Source organism: Canis lupus, chromosome 37 (assembly GCF_011100685.1).
Source record: "Canis lupus familiaris isolate Mischka breed German Shepherd chromosome 37, alternate assembly UU_Cfam_GSD_1.0, whole genome shotgun sequence".
In the NCBI taxonomy this organism is placed as follows: domain Eukaryota; kingdom Metazoa; phylum Chordata; class Mammalia; order Carnivora; family Canidae; genus Canis; species Canis lupus.
Genome location: NC_049258.1, coordinates 9924072 through 9941563, shown reverse-complemented (window position 1 = coordinate 9941563; position 17492 = coordinate 9924072). Strand labels below are relative to the sequence as shown.

The 17492-nt window shown below is 40.1% G+C and overlaps 2 protein-coding genes and 1 long non-coding RNA gene across 6 annotated transcripts in view; 1 reads left to right on the top strand and 2 right to left on the bottom strand.

Annotated features, from left to right (window-relative positions):
• Positions 1-110, bottom strand: part of NIF3L1 (NGG1 interacting factor 3 like 1) — a 42370-nt gene extending 42260 nt beyond the window's left edge. The window contains exon 1 of the mRNA XM_038585312.1: positions 3-110. The gene's annotated coding sequence lies outside the window, so the exon portion shown is untranslated. The remainder of the gene's footprint in view (positions 1-2) is intronic.
• PPIL3 (peptidylprolyl isomerase like 3) lies at positions 68-15577 on the top strand. 4 transcript variants are annotated; one of them, XM_038585320.1, is made up of 7 exons: positions 68-222; positions 1153-1234; positions 3225-3299; positions 3937-4030; positions 5422-5489; positions 9518-9636; positions 12546-15577. In XM_038585320.1, exons 2-7 carry the CDS (start codon positions 1232-1234, stop codon positions 12670-12672), a joined length of 486 nt encoding a protein of 161 aa, XP_038441248.1. In that variant the 5' UTR covers positions 68-222; positions 1153-1231; the 3' UTR covers positions 12673-15577. The 4 variants fall into 4 exon arrangements, with proteins under 4 accessions (XP_038441248.1, XP_038441250.1, XP_038441251.1 ...); XM_038585321.1 differs by lacking the exon at positions 68-222 and adding an exon at positions 666-949; XM_038585322.1 differs by lacking the exon at positions 3225-3299.
• Positions 5104-17472, bottom strand: LOC119867934. The gene is made up of 3 exons (XR_005385223.1): positions 17124-17472; positions 5669-5738; positions 5104-5157 (listed from the first exon to the last, which is right to left on the bottom strand). It is a non-coding gene; the product is annotated as an uncharacterized LOC119867934 (long non-coding RNA).
• Positions 17473-17492: the final 20 nt, after the last annotated feature.

The following is a 17492-nucleotide window of genomic DNA, read 5'->3' as shown; positions in this document are numbered from 1 at the left end:
ACCTCCACAGCGCGCAATGACGGCGGGGCGCCACGCGAGGCCCGCACTCGCCACTTCCGGTCCTGCGCAGGGCCTCCAGGCGTGGCCGGACGGGCTGAGGAGGAGCCGGGCGGAAGTGACCTCAAGCCGCTCGCCGGTGTTGCCCGCCTTAGTTCCGCTTTGCGTTTCGCGTGCTTGTAGGGTTATGAAGCGAGCCCCCTCTCCCTGTCAAAAGCGTACCAGGTGAGGGTAAATTCCATTGCCTTCGTAAGTTCTAGTCACTTTGGTTTGAAATAGGGAGCGGGAGGTAAAAGGCGAGCAGGTGAGGAGCGTTCTAACGGGCCCCGCGCTCGGCCTGCGGTAGCCCGAAGACCCTAATTTCGAAACGTGGGTAAATGCAAGGGCATCGTCTCGGTTGCCACAACAGGTGTGCTAACGGAAGTGGTCCGTCACATCCCCCATTCTCTCATTCACTTACTGAGAGAGACCCTTGCTAGGCTCTGTTCTGGTGCTTGGGCTGTTCCATCCAGTGAGCATTCTGGACGGGAGGGTAGTATTGGAACAGACTTCTTTAGAAAAATATATAGCGTATTATTGGTCAGTGCTATGGGAAAAGATAATCGGGCAGGTACTAAAGTGAAGGCAATTTTTTTTTTTTTTTTTTTTTTATGATAGTCACACACAGAGAGAGAAGCAGAGACACAGGCAGAGGGAGAAGCAGGCTCCATGCAGGGAGCCCGACGTGGGATTCGATCCCGGGTCTCCAGGATCGCGCCCTGGGCCAAAGGCAGGCGCCAAACCTCTGCGCCACCCAGGGCTCCCTGAAGGCAGTTTTAAGGAGAGTTATAAGGCCAATAGGAACTGACTTCTGAGCAGAGACTTGGACTCGAGGAAAATAAGCGGCCAGACGTCTGGGTGTAAGGGCTCCAGACAAAGAGAGCACCCAGCGCCTGGACCCCAAGGCGGAAATGTACGCGACTTGGAGGACTTGCAGGGAGTGAAGAAGAAGTGAACAGGGGAAGTAGGAGATCGATAGGTTCTCATCATTTCCATCACTAGACTTTTATTACTTGGGGGGTGCTGTTCCAGACTTTTTCTTTTAAATATGGGGTAGAAATGAGCATGTGTGAGTTAAGAGAGGAAAACGAACTTAATTTTCTCTTTTGGGAATAGAGACACGTTTTCTAACTTCTCTTGGTGAGACTGAGAAATTGAACAATAGTACTTCCTGAAACTCACATCAAGAAGAAAAATGGTAAGTTTGATTCAATTCTTGTTGTCTTTCATTATAGATAATTTTTAGAAATTCAGTCAAGGAAAATAAAACTGGTATGATGGCTAAACAAAACCCGAAGCAAAATTACTTTTAAATTCTTCAGTGGAAAAAAATATAAATAAATAAATAAATTAATTAATTAATTAATTAATTAAAAAAATAAATTCTTCAGTGGTTTCACTTCAAATGCACAGAATTTAACTTTTTTAAAGAAAAAGATTTATTACAGCATATAATGGAAAGGAGTTGCAGAGTATACCCAGGTGTGATAATTTTGATTGGATCCTTTTGTTCTGGATCTAAGGTAGGCAACTAGAGCTTGAAATAGAAGAAAAGCAATGAGAATACTACCCTGTTTCCTCCCACCCTACCCCAACTCACACACTCTTGCCCTTGTCAGCTTGACCATATTCCGACTGCTAGATTCTGATGTGGGAAACAGAGGCAGAAGACAAATTATTAAATTTCCTTACCACCTACAGCCCATTGACAAGTCCTTGAAACAGGCAGAGTGACGCTCCTCTAGGGACTTAACTGCCTCAATGTCAATACCTTGCTAAGGGCAAGAGGCAGTCTTACCCCAACTCCCACGATGCTGTAAATCTACTTTAACATATAAAAATTCCTTTAGGAATTTCCTTATCTCGGGGCACCTGGGTGGCTCAGACAGTTGAGTGTCTGCCTTCGGCTCAGGTCATGCTCTTAGGGTCCTGGGATTGAGCCCCCACATTGGGCTCCCTGCTCAGCGGGGAACCTGCTTCTTCCTCTAACTCTCCCCCGCTTGTGCTTTCTCAAATAAAAGAAATAAATTCCCTTATCTCCCCCAAGATACCTGTTGGCAATCATCCCCCAAGCATATGGCCCACTGATACATATCTGAAGGATCTTTGCCCAACAATAGCTATCACCCCACCACCACCAAGGTCCTGGAAACCTTGCTTCCAGAATTCCTTAGAGATTTATGCTCTCCCTACACCCCTCCCAACTTGAGAGTATATAATGGGCCACTCGCTGTGACCCCAGTGCAGCTCTTTCTGCCCGTGAGTCCTGTCCCCACGCTTTAATAAAATCACCTTTTTGCACCAAAGGCACCTCAAGAATTCTTTCTTGGCTGTCAGTTTCCAACCCTAACGTCTTTTCCTACATCAGATACTACTGGAAGAGGAGAAAGGAAAAAGGAAGCCTCAGAATAACCCCTGACCCCACAATGGGATAACAAAAGGAATATGCAGGTTACTCGAACATCAGAGAAACAAAAAGCAAGCAAGGAGTAATATGATTACCTCTGCACATTTAAGATTGTTGTCTTCAGTGAAGAATCGTTTTTAACACTCTCAAATTACATAGGGAAATAAATGGTGGAGACTCTGTTTTGAAAAGTCATTTTCTTACTCTTTTTCAATATATATTAATGATGTTGGTGAATTGCCATTTAAATCAGTAATACTAATATAACCATTGTTTTCATTTTTATTGATGACAAATTCACACTTAAAATAAGTATTTCCATCACAGTATATTTACTGTTAATTTTTTTTTTTAAAGATTTTATTTATTTATTCATGAGAGACACAAAAAGAGAGAGAGGCAGAGACACAGGCAGAGGGAGATGCAGGCTCCATGCAGGGAGCCTGACATGGGACTCGATCCAGGGTCTCCAGAATCACACCCTGGGCTGCAGGCAGCGCTAAACTGCTGCGCCACCGGGGCTGCCCTACTGTTAAATTTTTATGATAGGTACCATTTTACATTAACATTTATATTTATTTTCTGGAGTTTTTTTCTACTGTTGAAATAAATTTTGAAGAAGTACACCTTACTCTCAGGTGTGTAGACATACCATCTCTGAAATGGCATTTCTTTTTGTGTTTTAATTCAGGCTGTCATCTTTAATCTAGTTTGAGAATAATATAGCACATAAAGTCACAAAGAAATCTAATTTGTTCTATTTTTTTTTTCTCTTTTTTAGTCAGTGACACTGCATACAGATGTAGGTGATATTAAAATTGAAGTATTCTGTGAGAGGACACCCAAAACTTGTGAGGTGAGTACCATTATGTCCATATAAAAAATGAGTTAATGGGCAGCCCCGGTGGCTTGGTGGTTTGGCCCCGCCTTCAGCCCAGGACATGATCCTGGAGACCCAGGATCGAGTCCCACATCAGGCTCTCTGCATGAAGCCTGCTTCTCCCTCTGCCTCTGTCTCTGCCTCTCATGAATAAATAAATAAAATCTTAAAAAAAAATGAGTTAATGCAGCAGGATAACCATTTTGGAATTAAATCATCTAACCTAAAAAAAAAAAAAATAAAAGCTTGTATATAAAACCATTGTCAGGAAAAACTAGCCATCATAATTTCTGGCCTAATTTCCACTTACCTTTGATATTAAAGGTGGATCAAAGAAAGAGCAGATAATTTTTCTCTAAACATAGAGGGGTTGGGGGGTACCTGTGTGGCTCAGTGGTTGAGCGCCTACCTTTGGCTCAGGTCATGATCTTGGGGTCCTGGGATAGAGTCCCTTGTCGGGCTCCCAAGAGGGAGCCTGCTTCTCCCTCTGCCTAATGTCTCTGCCTGTCTCTGTGTGTCTCATGAATAAATAAAATCTTTAAAAAAATATGTATATATGTGTAAGTGTATTTTTGCTATATCATTTCCCAATCATTACTTTCTCTCTTTTCAGAATTTCTTGGCTCTTTGTGCCAGTAATTACTACAATGGCTGTATATTTCATAGAAATATCAAGGGTTTCATGGTTCAAACAGGAGATCCGACAGGTAAGTTAATTCTATTAATATCTAGAGAATTGGGTATATAGTGTGAAAAAGAGGGTAAACAAAGAACAGAAAAATATAATGTAACATTGTATGTCAACTATACTCAAATTAAAAATATTTTTTGGAATACCTATGTGACTCAGTTTAAGCATCTGACTATTGATTTCAGCCCAGGTCTTGATCTCAAGCTGGTGAGTTCAAGCAAGCACCACTGGGCCTAGAACCTACTTAGAAAAAAAATGTGTACGTGAAAATTTAATTTTTAATAAATAAAATTAATTTTTATAAAATAAAACAAAAATATAAGCACATAGAGTTTTTATAACCTGGCTACTTTACCACAACAATAAATTTTTAGGGCAGCCCAGGTGGCTCACCAGTTTAGCGCCGCCTTCAGCCCAGGGCCTGATCCTGGAGACCCGGGATTGAGTCCCATGTTGGGCTCCCCTGCATTGGAGCCTGCTTTTCCCTCTGACTGTGTCTCTGCTTCTCTCTCTGTGTGTCTCTCATAAATAAATAAATTAAATCTTAAAAAAAAAAAAAAAAAAAAAAAAAAGGCAGCCCCGGTGGCGCAGCGGTTTAGCGCCCTGCAGCCCAGGGCGTGATCCTGGAGACCCTGGATCGAGTTCCACGTCAGGCTCTGTATGATGTCTGCTTCTTTCTCTGCCTCTATCTCTCTGTCTCTATGAATAAATAAATAAAATCTTTAAAAAAAAAAAGAAAAATTTTAAGTAGAAGTTACTGGCATCTAGTTTTATTTATTTATTCATTTATTTATTTATTGCATCTAGTTTTAAAATAAAATATGAACGGGGTGCCTAGCGGCTCAGTCAACTGAGTGTTGGACTCTTGGTTGCAGCTTGAGTCGTTATCTCAAGGTTGTGAGATTAATCCCTGCATCGGACCTTACGTTGAGCAGGTTCTTTCTTTGTACTCCTCTCATTTCATGTGTTTGCACTCTCTTTAAAATAAATAAAACAGGGATCCCTGGGTGGCTCAGCAGTTTGGCGCCTGCCTTTGGCCTAGGGCGCGATCCTGGAGACCTGGGATCGAATCCCACGTTGGGCTCCTGGTGCATGGAGCCTGCTTCTCCCTCTGCCTGTGTCTCTGCCTCTCTCTGTGTGTGACTATCATAAAAAATAAAAATTAAAAAAAAAAATGAATAAAACAAAATATGAACAATACTGATAGTGAGGGGATTTGTTTTTTGTAGAGATACTTTATTTTTCTGCTCTATAAAGTGGAATTTTGAGAAGAGGACATTGCAAATTTAAAGAGTTATAAAATAGCCCTTATGTTTTAGAAAATGAAACTTTTTCAACATTAGATACTCCCCCCCCCCTTTTTTTTTTAATTAGATACTTTTTTTATTTGTCTGTCTCATAATATAGGTACCGGAAGAGGAGGTAACAGTATCTGGGGCAAGAAATTTGAGGATGAATATAGTGAATATCTTAAGGTATATCTCGAGTGCTTCAAAATCTATCTTCTCATGCCTTGTTTACACTTGAAAACTTTAATACATATGTTGTAGTAACACAAGGTAATGTCATTAGTATACAAACATGCTTTTTTTGTAGTTTTAGTACACTTGATAAATGTCAGGGAGAAAATATAAATATAAATGACATTTCTTACCTAAAAAATATTCTGGAATCTCGCAATCACATGGATCTTGACATTAAGTGAGCTTTTCTTTGGGTCCAGCCTGAAATGTTTATTAATCAGTGATGTACCAAAAGGGCTTAATGTCTCACTATAAAATTTATGTTGAATGACATGAATTACTAGCCTTTTTTGAGGATAGGCAAGAAAGACCATGAGACCTCCTGGTTGCAATACTGCACATGGTAAATATCCAATTTTTATTATCATCTGTTAGATGTTTGAATATTCCTGAGTTAACTTAATTTCTGTGGTAAATCCCAGCTAGGTTAAAGAGAAGTGCATAGCATAGTAAAATTAGAGATTTTTGTTTCCTTTTTTTTTCTTTTCATATTTTTTTCTCTATTTTTCAAACTTTCTAAAGAACATTTTTTCAAATTTCCTATTTTTAAAAGATTTTATTTTTTTAAAAAACAAATATATATATTTTTTAAGATTTTATTTTTAAGTAATCTCTATACCTAAAAGGGGCTCAAACTTACAATCTCAGAATAAAGAATTGCCTGCTCTGCCAACTGAGCCAGGCACTCCAAGAACCTTTGTTTTTAAATAAAAAACTAACACATGCCTATTTAAAAAAATTTTTTTATTAAAATTTAAAATTAAATCAGTTCTACTTCCCAGAGATGACATCTGCTGACAATTATCATGTGATCTTATAAACTTTGTATCTGCATAGAATGATAACTTTAGAAATTTTTAAAAAAGAGATAAATTCTCCTCAATAAGAACATGTAATATATTTTTTTTTCTTTTTTTGAGAGAGGGAGCGAGAGAGAGGCGAGTGCACAGCAAGGGGAGCTGCGGCGCAAGGAGAAGCAGGCTCCCCGCATGACCTGAGCCGAGGGCAGACTCTTAACCAACTGAGCCACCCAGGTGCCCCTAAAATATGTGATTTAGTACATCGTATTTCAGTCACATTAAGATATATCCAAGAGGGATACCTGGGTGACTCAGTGGTTGAGCATCTGCCGTTGGTTCAGGTCATCATCCCGGGGTCCTAGGATCAAGCTTTGCATCAGGCTCCCTACAGGGAGCTTCCTTCTGCCTCTGCCTTATACCTCTGCGTCTTTGTGTCTGTCATGAATAAATAAATAAAATCTTTAAAAAAAAAAAAAATATATATATATATATATATATCTCCAAGAAAATTCTGAAAATTCATTGCAGTGTTTAAGTCTGGATGATGGGACTAGGAGTAATTTATTTTTTCTTTTTGTTTCCTTCATGAGGAAACATTACTTTTGTTATAGGAGTTGGGGCTGGGAGGTGATAAATTGTTTATAAGTCATCCTTTTCCTGAATTACAAACAAAGCAACTTTAGGTATTAATTAATAACTGCTTCAGTAACACTAATTCACCATCCTATACCAGTGATTTTCAACACTGGCTATTATAGACTCATCTGTGGAGTTTTAAAAATAGGAAATATTAAGGCCTTATACCCCTTAATATAGAAAAAAAGAATAAAACTGATTAGAACCTAGATTATATTTTAAGGTTCTCTAATGATTCCTAAAGTCTTAAGAACTATCATCTTTATATACCAGAGTTGGGTGTGTATTGAATATTCACATACTCTGACCCAGCAATTCCATTCCCAAATGTTTACCTTATAGAAACTCTTGTACATATGCATTAGGAATCAGTACAGGAGTGTTCCTAGGGTGCTATTTTAATAGCAAAATCTAAAAACAACCCAAATATCCATTGATCATAACATGGACAAATAGAGTATATTCAGTGGTTGATTATTATCCAGCAATAAAAAAATCACAACTGGACGCCTGGGTGGCTCAGCGGTTGAGCACCAACCTTCAGCCCAGGGTGTGATCCCGGAGTCCCAGGATCGAGTCCCACATGGGGCTCTCTGCATGGAGCCTGCTTCTCCCTCTGCCTACGTCTCTGCCTCTGTGTGTCTCCATGAATAAATAAATAAAATCTTTAAAAAAAAAATCACAATTACTGCTACACATTTATGTGTAAGTCTTAGAAACATAATGATGGTATAAAAAGCATTTACCAGAAGACTACAAATAGTATGATACTATTTTAGAGAGCTCAGAAACAACCGGAAGAGAACAATCTATTGTTTAGGCATGTATAAAGATAGTAAAATGGTGGTTTTTTTTTTTTTCCTTGGGAGAGGTTGAGGTAAGAGATGACGAGTACATAGGCACATGCAATAGTTTGGTAAGTTGGAATTCTTTTTTTTTTTTTTTTTTTTTAAGATTTTATTTATTCATGAGAGAAGCAGAACAAGAGGCAGAGACACAGGCAGAGGGAGAAGCAGGCTCCATGCTGGGAGCCTGATGCGGGACTAGATCCCGGGACTCCAGAATCATGTCCTGGGCCGAAGGCAGACGCTAAACTGCTGAGCCACCCAGAGAATCCAAGTAAGTTGGAATTCTTACATCTTAGAAATAGGTTAATGAATATTTTATTAAGTTATAAGTTAAATGTAACATTTGAGTCACCTTTTGAGAAGAAAATAAAGCTTTAATATCTTGATGTAGCTAGATTTCTATTGCTTTCTCATTAGTGTCTGCTGATGAATAGCTTAAGAGAGAGTAATCAGGGATCCCTGGATGGCGCAGCGGTTTGGCGCCTGCCTTTGGCCTGGGGCGCGATCCTGGAGACCCGGGATCGAATCCCACGTCGGGCTCCCTGCATGGAGCCTGCTTCTCCCTCTGCCTGTGTCTCTGCCTCTCTGTCTCTCTCTGTGTGACTATCATGAATAAATAAATAAAATTAAAAAAAAAAAAAGAAAGTTTCATTGCAAAAATAGTAATAATAAAAATAAATTAAAAAAATTAAAAAAAAAGAGAGTAATCACTAGTTATTTATGATATATTTTATATTGCGGCGCCTCCTTATAGCACAGTTTTGTCATGTCTTCAATCTTCTCAATAATGTCCTTATAATTCTTATATACAGTCCCTTGTATAACAAATAGTATCATGAGTATTAGAGCAATAGGAGACCTTCCCTTACATCATCCGGTCCTGGTTTATGAGCTGCCTGCCCTTGGGTGGAAGATCCACAGATACATTCTCTGTGGCCGTGGTCTAAAAAAATGTTTTAGTACTATTTAGGCAAGAGATATACTATTCCTTTTGCCAGACTCCATCACTCCTACATTCTGTCCAAATAACCCATTTATTATCTGCTGACCCAGGTGAGCATTTGAATTATGGATAAAACCCCTGAACTAGTCCAACCTCCCTCCCTTGTTTTACAGATAAAGCAACTAGCCAGAGGCCAGTGTACGTGTGAAGAGATTATGGGGATTTTGGTTTTGTTCTCTTCCTGATTGTTTCATGCCAGCACACTGTTCCCTAATATGATGTAAAGACTTCTCTTATGCCTTGGTTTAGCTAAAAATGTCTGTGGCTGTACTCCTCCAAAGTGAAAATGCAATTAACTGGGGCATATGATTTGATATGTACACAATTCACATACAAGTGTTAGAAATACAGATCATACAGAAACTGAACATTTGGATTAGCCTTAATAGAAGCTAATTAAATGTTTTCTTGGTCCCTTAAAAAGTACAGATCTTGTCTCAGTCCTATATTTGGAATACTTACATAAAAACACAATTAAGGGCAGCCCGGGTGGCTCAGCAGTTTAGCACCACCTTCAGCCCATGGCGTGATCCTGGAGACCCGGGATCGAGTCCCACGTCAGGCTCCCTGCATGGAGCCTGCTTCTCCCTCTGCCTTTGTCTCTGCCTCTCTCTCTCTGTGTGTCTCTCATGAATAAATAAATAAAATTTAAAAAAACCCACACAATTAAATATTTTGGTCTGTCTTTCACAGCACAATGTTAGGGGTGTTGTATCAATGGCTAATAATGGCCCAAACACCAATGGATCTCAGTTCTTCATCACCTATGGCAAGCAGCCACATTTGGACATGAAATATACGGTATTTGGAAAGTGAGTATTTTGGTTATAGTTTTCTTTGGAATTTCAATGCAAGGGCTGCATATGAGAGACTATGATAGCATAATATTGAAAGAGCAGTATGAAAGCTAAATACACCTGGTAAGCCCACCACTTACCAGCCCTGTGACCTTAGGAACGTATAACCTCTTCGAGCCTTAATTTCTTTATTTCGTAAAATAGGAGCAAATACTTTTCCCTTTTTTTTGGACTGTTATGCAAATTAACAGTACTGTATTTTTTATGAATAACATTTTGCAGGAATGAACAGATCTGAAAAATAGGGGCCTTAACAAGATGGGCTAAGACGGTGGTTCCCTTCTGTCACCAGTGTTCTAGGCGCCTCTTTCTCCTCAACCACCTTTCTCTTCCATCCTCATGCTCACCTCATGGTCATAACATGGGCAGCATAGCTCCAGTCAGAACATGTGTTCCAGGCAGAAAGGAGGAGGAAGGGCAAAAGGGGCTTGCCAGCTGAGTCAGTCCCTTTTTTTTAAGTTTTACTTTATATGTTTTTGTGTGTGTTTTAAGATTTTATTTATTCATGAGAGACACAGAGAGAGAGGCAGAGACACAGGCAGAGGGAAAAGCAGGCTCCATGCAAGGAGCCCGATGAGGGACTCGATCCCTGGACTCCAGGATCATGCCCTGAGCCGAAGGCAGCCGCTCAATCACTGAGCCACCCAGGTGTCCCTATTTATATGTTTTTTGGTTTTGTTTTGTTTTTTTAAGTAAGCTCCACAAGTCGGCCCCTTCTTAAATAGCTTTCCTAGAAGACCCAGAACTTAACATTGTGGACTTCATTACCTACAAGGGAGGGTAGGAAATGTTTTTCAGAAACACATTGCCAGTCTCAATAAAATCAAGATTCTATGAGGAAGAAGCCGGGAGACTGGATTCTAGGTAGTTGTTCAGCAGACTGTGCCAGAATATCCACTATTAGCACCATGCCTGGGAATTGCTTTTATAAATCAGCAAAATGTCAACCTGTCAAATGTTCATTCAACAAACATTTACTGTGTTCAATAAACCAAGGCACAGTTGTAGGGTTTCTTTTAACAGTTTGGATGCCAAGTTAGATAAACTAGAAGACTCAGGGTGCCTGGTTGGCTCAGCTGGTTGGGTGTCTGCCTTTGACCCGGGTCGTGGTCCCATGGACCTGGGATTAAGCCCTGAGTCAGGCTCCCTGCTCAACAAGGAGTCTGTTTCTCCACTGCCCTTCGCTTCACTCATGCTCCCTCTCTCTCTCTCAAATAAGTAAAATCTTTTTTAAAAAATGGAAATAAATGGGCCTGTGTAAAATTTTTTAAAAAATCGAAGACTCAACAACTCTTAGTTTTCATTCTATATAAATGTCTAATTTACAGATTAATAATCAATGAAATTAGTGAAATATTACAGCCTTAGTAGTAATTGCCTGGATGTAGATAATTCAGGTTCCCTTCCTTTTGTTTTCTCCTTTAACCCAGAATCATTGATCATTAACTACCAGGATTTATATCACTAGATTTGTGACAACTAGAGAGTTAAGAACAAAGATTCTTAACTGTAGGTTTCTTAATTCCTTGAAGTTATGTGTTCTGTGTATACACACATACTTTTTTGGAAGATGGCATGTAGCTTTCCATTTGTTCTCAAAGGTGCCCATGTCCCAAACACTTGACTAACTTGACTCAATTCTACATGCCCTTTTTGCTTGAGATCTGTTTCCTATGTCCTGTTTCTCTGACCCAAAAGGTGAGGAAGCTTTTGAAACTCAAAATTTAAGGACCTTAGTGAGGGGGCACATGGGTGGATCAGTCTGTTAAGCATCTGCCTTTGGCTCAAATCATGATCGCAGAGTCCTAGGATTAAGCCCCATGTCAGGCTCCCTACTTAGCAGGGAGTCTGTTGCTCCCTATGCTTATGCTCTCTTTCTCTCTCTCAAATAAATCAAATCTTAAAAAAATATTTGGTTCTACATTTGGGAGTAAATTCAAAAGGTTGGTAGAAATGCAAAATAAAATGTAAATCTGTTATCTTTGTAAGTTATGCTGTAAGTCTTGGAAATTGATTAGAGTTGCACTAAGAGATATAACCTAAAGCCACCTGGGGCATCTCAGTGGCTCAGTCCATAGTGTCTGACTCTTGATTTCACTCAGATCATGATCTCAGGGTCCTGGGTTTGAGCCCCACATCAGATGCCCTGCTCAGCAAGGAGTCTGCTCAAGATCCTCTCTCCCTTTCCTCTTCCCCCCTCCCCATTTGTGTGCTCTCTCTCTTACTTGCTCTCTCCAAAATAAATAAATATATAAATAAATCCACCTTTCCTTAGCAAATGTTTTAGACCATTTGCCAGAAGGATAGCTCTCTATATTTTCTTATATTTGTGACGTGGAAATACGCTTCCTGGAAATGGGCTTAAGTTCCCATCTTTCCTTCTTTTATTATTAGTGCTTTTTGTTGTTGCCTAGATGCAAAAAGTAAAAACACCATATTTAAATAAAGTGCAAAATGGCCACCCACTTCAGGATCTTTAGTATAGGGCAATACTAATTAATAACAGTGTCACCATTACATACTTTCTCTGAGTTTCCTCTAGTAAAGAAAATCTTATGACTGGTTATATTAGACCCATTTGTAGCTATGCTGTGGGAATACTTTGGTGGTAATATTCCTAGTCACTGCTATTGTCTAAAGTCCATAAAAATGAATTTTTGTTTCTGAATTTTGGCTTATATCCATGGTAGAAAAACAAATCTGTATTTTATTGCATATTCAACTAGGGAATGCAAAGAACTATGAGACATGGTTCTTTTTTCTTTTTTCTTTTTCTTAATTAAGGAAACTGTAATTGCTATTTGGTATTTGGATATTATGTTTCAATCTATGGAAATTTTCAAACATTTATATTTCTCTTTCAGGGTAATAGATGGTCTAGAAACTCTAGATGAATTGGAGAAGTTACCAGTAAATGAGAAGACCTACCGGCCTCTTAATGACGTACACATTAAGGATATAACTATTCATGCCAATCCATTTGCACAATAGCTATAATAGACCTAGAAAAATATTTGGCAGACTATTTAAGGAACACACCTATTGTGGTTTACCCAGTTTTAATTATGTCAAAAGATTACATCATCCTTCTGCTTGTTTATAGCTAAGATCTTATTTAAGTTTAATTTTCCAAAAAACTCTTCTAATTTTTGGTTACATATAGGCATTCATTTTTTTTTTTTTAAGATTTTATTTACTTATTCATGAAAGGCAGAGACACAGACAGAAGGAGAAGCAGGCTCCATGCAGGGAGCCCGACGTGGGACTGGATCCCAGGTCTCCAGGATCAGGCCCCTGGCTGAAGGCGGCGCTAAACTGCTGAGCCACCTGGGCTGCCCAAATCCTGGCATTTTTAAGCACTATGCATATTCCTGCCATATCTAGTCCACGTCCTAGAGGTAGTCTTTTCCATTAATTATTCACTTTGTGCAGTCAGAGTAAGGACAAGATAGAGATGATCTAGAAAAGCCAGCCAGCCAATCCATTTGCTATTTTCTGTGGTCTTTAGATTACAGTAAAGGCTCAGAGAAGTCCTAGAGTAGAGTAAGCACTCAATTTCCCAATTCCTTTTTCCATGGAACTTTTTTAAAGCTATCATATACAGTATTGTAGGACAGAATTCTACAGGTGATCTGTTTGAAAAATGCAACTAATTGGCTAAGAGCACCAGTTGTAGAGTCCTGGATTGTGTTTGAATCACAGCTCTACCTCCTACTAGTAACTTTAGGCAGGTTACCATCTCCCAGATTTTCTCATCCCTAAAGACTCATCCCCTTCATAAGACTGTGAGGACTAATGAAACAATGTAAAGCTTCTGGCATCTGATAAGTGTTCTGTAGTGAGTAAACAGAAGCTATTCTCTTAATATTTATCTCCACCATAAGGCTCTCACCTAATCAGGCCTCATCATTTATATATCTATAAATATATAGATATATATCATTGATCTCATCAAAACCGTATTCTTTGATCTGCCTCCATCACCTTGATTAGATTTTGGTATTACTAAAACTGATGCCAAGCATTTCTTGGTTTGTATCATTTCTACAGATAGCTGATCTAACTAATATTTTCTTTCTTAATTATAATTTGGATGTTAGCTTGTAATATTCTCTTATTACCACCTATACCTTCTACTAAACTGATGTGCCAATTATATTAATGTCTTCACTTTTTAAAAAATAAGCTCTGTGCCCAACATGGAGATTGAATTCATGACCCTAAGATTAAGAATTGCATGCTCTACCTACCGAGCCAGTCAGGCACCCCTAATGCCCTCACGTTTTGATTCAGCCTTCTAATTTAGTCATTTAGATTTCTAGACCATATTAAAGCCTCTTGTGGGCCAAAATTTGTTTTGACACTTTCTTATACCTGATTTTTTTTCTCCCAACTGAATGGCATTGAATGTTTTTGTCATTACTCTTAGGAGGCTTTTACTGATTGCCAAGATGTTTTTGTACTGACTGGCATTCTGTCAATTTTAATTCTAAACCCTGCTCTTAAAACAAAACAAAACAAAAAAACAACCCTGCTCTTGTTTTTTTTATGTGCTACCAATATGGTGAGTTTTTAGTTTTTAGAGCTCATCCTTATAATGTCTGTTTAATGATAGCCATAAGGATCTTATAGAAAGACTGGCCGCCCGTCTTGGGCCTTTGAGAGGCATCATGAGGATCAAGATCCATAACACTGCTTTCTGTCCACTCACAGAATTGGCTGGTTCACACATCACATTAGCAGTTGAGTCTGTTCCATGTATTAACCGGAGGTAAAACACACTTAGCCAAAGGCAGACATTTAACAACAGAGCCACCCAGATGCCCCCAAAATAAAATCTTAAAAATAAAACTACAGTAAGGGGTGCCTGGGTGCCTCAGTTGGTTAGGTGTCTGCCTTCAGCTTGGATGATGGTCTCAGGGTCCTGGGATCCAGCCTCCCATGCGGTTCCTTGCTCAGTGGGAAGCTTGCTTCTCCCTCTATCCCTGCTTGTGCTGTGAAATTAAAAAAAAAAATCTTCAAAAATAAATAAAAATAAAGCTATAATGAAAAAGGGATTAGCTGCAAACATTTTATAAAGCTCCAAATACTAAATTGGTGCAAGAGATATGGCTAGAATAGTATACAGGAGTTCAATCCAAAATCATAAAGAGAAAAGTTATCCCGTAAATTGTGTTAAGAGAACCAGTAAAGTATATGGGGAAAAATAGCAAAAGAATTTCAACTCATATGATGATGCAGCAAAATTCCAGAAGGATAAATTGCCTTTAAAAAAAAAATCTAGGGCAGCCCGGGTGGCTCAGCGGTTTAGTGCCGCCTTTGGCCCAGGGTCTGATACTAAAGACCTGGGATGGAGTCCCATGTCTGGCTCCTTGTGTGGAGCCTGCTTTTCCCTCTGCCTCTCATAAATAAAAAAATCAAGTTGTGGGCAGGGTTGTTTACACTAAGGTCTCACTTTGGCTGGTAGATGACCATCTTCTACACAATCTCCTCAGTGAGTGTGTAGTAATCTCTTCAAGAAGAAAGACATCAGTCATTGGATTGGGGCCCACCCTAGTGACCTCATTTTAACCTTAAGTAGGTCTGTAACAGCCCTATCTACAAATAAGTCACAATCTGAGGTAGTAGGAGTCAAGACTAAACATGAATGGGGGGGGGGGCAGTGCCACCTCAAAACCAACAGTATGCACTAGGAACACAACATTTTCATAGGGCAGCCTTCAGTCCAGGGCCTGATCTGGAGCCTGCTTCTCCCTCTGCCTGTGTCTCTCATGAATACATTTAAAAAAAAAAAAGGATAAAAAATTTAAAAAATGTTCATAAATGAAATTTTGGGTAAATATCAAATTAGTAATTGCCTAGGTATGAGTAAATTTAAAACCATTTCGAAAACTAATTTTGGTAGTATACACAAGATTTTTTTCAACGTTCATCATCTTTCACCCTTGTAATCTTATTGTGATTTCTAAATTTCTCTCTGCAGTCCTTCACTACTTGTGAAAGCACAATATAGTTGATGCCTTTTTCCCATCTCCTAGATTTTTTTTTTTTTTTTTTTTTTATGATAGTCACAGAGAGAGAGAGAGGCAGAGACACAGGCAGAGGGAGAAGCAGGCTCCATGCACTGGGAGCCCGACGTGGGATTCGATCCCGGGTCTCCAGGATCGCGCCCTGGGCCAAAGGCAGGCGCCAAACCGCTGCGCCACCCAGGGATCCCGCCCATCTCCTAGATTGTTAGCATTGAGAATGTATGTACAGTGCTTGGCACAATAACCAGCTCACTATGATTAGCTACTATTCTCCAAAGGCAGGAATTCCTTAGGTTTGCTTAAGACTGAAAAATGCGGGATCCCTGGGTGGCGCAGCGGTTTGGCGCCTGCCTTTGGCCCAGGGCGCGATCCTGGAGACCCGGGATCGAATCCCACGTCGGGCTCCCGGTGCATGGAGCCTGCCTCTCTCTCTCTCTCTCTGTGACTATCATAAATAAATAAAAATTAAAAAAAAAAAAGACTGAAAAATGCTAAATAGATCCTGATTTTCACAAGTTAACAGTGATGAATTCCTCCCTCTGAAATATGTATCTTCTATTTGGTGACCCTGGCCCCCATAAAGATTTAAGTATTAATAGTTTTAAAACATCTTCAAATCTTATGAAGGGGCTTAAGAAATGCAAACTACCATAGGATTTTGGAAATACATATTCCTCATCACTTTTTACCCAATAATTGTGCATCTGTGTAGGGCTGGCTACATATGTTGCTCTCCTGTGCAACAGCTAGTAAAATTACGGTTGGTTGTAAGTTAATATTATACGTTTTTGGGACGCCTAGGTGGTTCAGTGGTTGAGCGTCTGCCTTTGAGTGGGATCACCATCCCAGGCTTCTGGGATCAAGTCCAGCATCAGGCTCCCTGCATGGAGCCTGCTTTTCCCTCTACCAAGGTCTCTACCTCTTTCTCTTATGAATAAATCTTTAAAAAGTGATAATTTTTACATTTTCCACTAAGTTTGGAACGAGTGAGCAAGACACAAAATTGTGGAGGGCACGGGGCTAGGACTGGCAGTGACTAGTCTATCCAAGTGTAGTTTGATGATTTTGTTCAGGTTGTTTCCTGACGTTTTCTTCAAGCCCTTCCATTTCCCCTCTTAGAGGTCATGCAGAGGACGGACTCTATGCCAAAATGCTTAACTGTGAAAGGTCCCCATTTCCTGTCTCCAAGCTCTTGCCCATTCGTTTCTGCAACATTTAACACCACGAGGGTCGCCCGGGGGGCTCGGCGGTTGCGCATCTCCCTTGGGCCACGGGCGTGACCCTGGAGTCCGGAGATCAAGTCCCGCATCGCGCTCCCTGTGTCTCATGAAAAACATCTTATGAAAAAAAAAAAAGAAAAATCTCTCCAATCTAATTTCAGTGTATGTTGAGTCCCAGCTACTAAAGACTTACCGAGTTTTAAATCTCAGAAACTTAGCAAAAGCCGAAATCCAGACGATTAACTCATAAATGACTATAGGACGTCGTGTTTTTTTTTTTTTTTTTTTTTTAAGGATTGTTGCGTGGTTGCACTCAGGTCACAGGAGATTTAGTAGCACGCTTCCCTCACTCCTTGCCACATCTACCGAGCACATTCGAGAGTCCTCTCTAGCACTTCCACGGTTGCCTCAGACCCAGAGCGCCCAACATGGCCGCCGGGGCCGCCGGGAGAGACCTCCCACCTCCCCCTTCGGTCTTCGGGCTTCCGCCCCGGCGCCTGCGCACTCGTCGGCCACCGGGCCTCCGGCCGTCCCTGCGCGCAAGCGCCGCCCACCCCGCCCC

Coding starts and splice junctions, on each gene's coding strand:
- PPIL3 (XM_038585320.1), top strand. Junction 3,300..3,936: donor GGACACCCAAAACTTGTGAG/GTGAGTACCATT, acceptor CTCTCTTTTCAG/AATTTCTTGGCTCTTTGTGC. Junction 9,637..12,545: donor AAATATACGGTATTTGGAAA/GTGAGTATTTTG, acceptor TTTCTCTTTCAG/GGTAATAGATGGTCTAGAAA.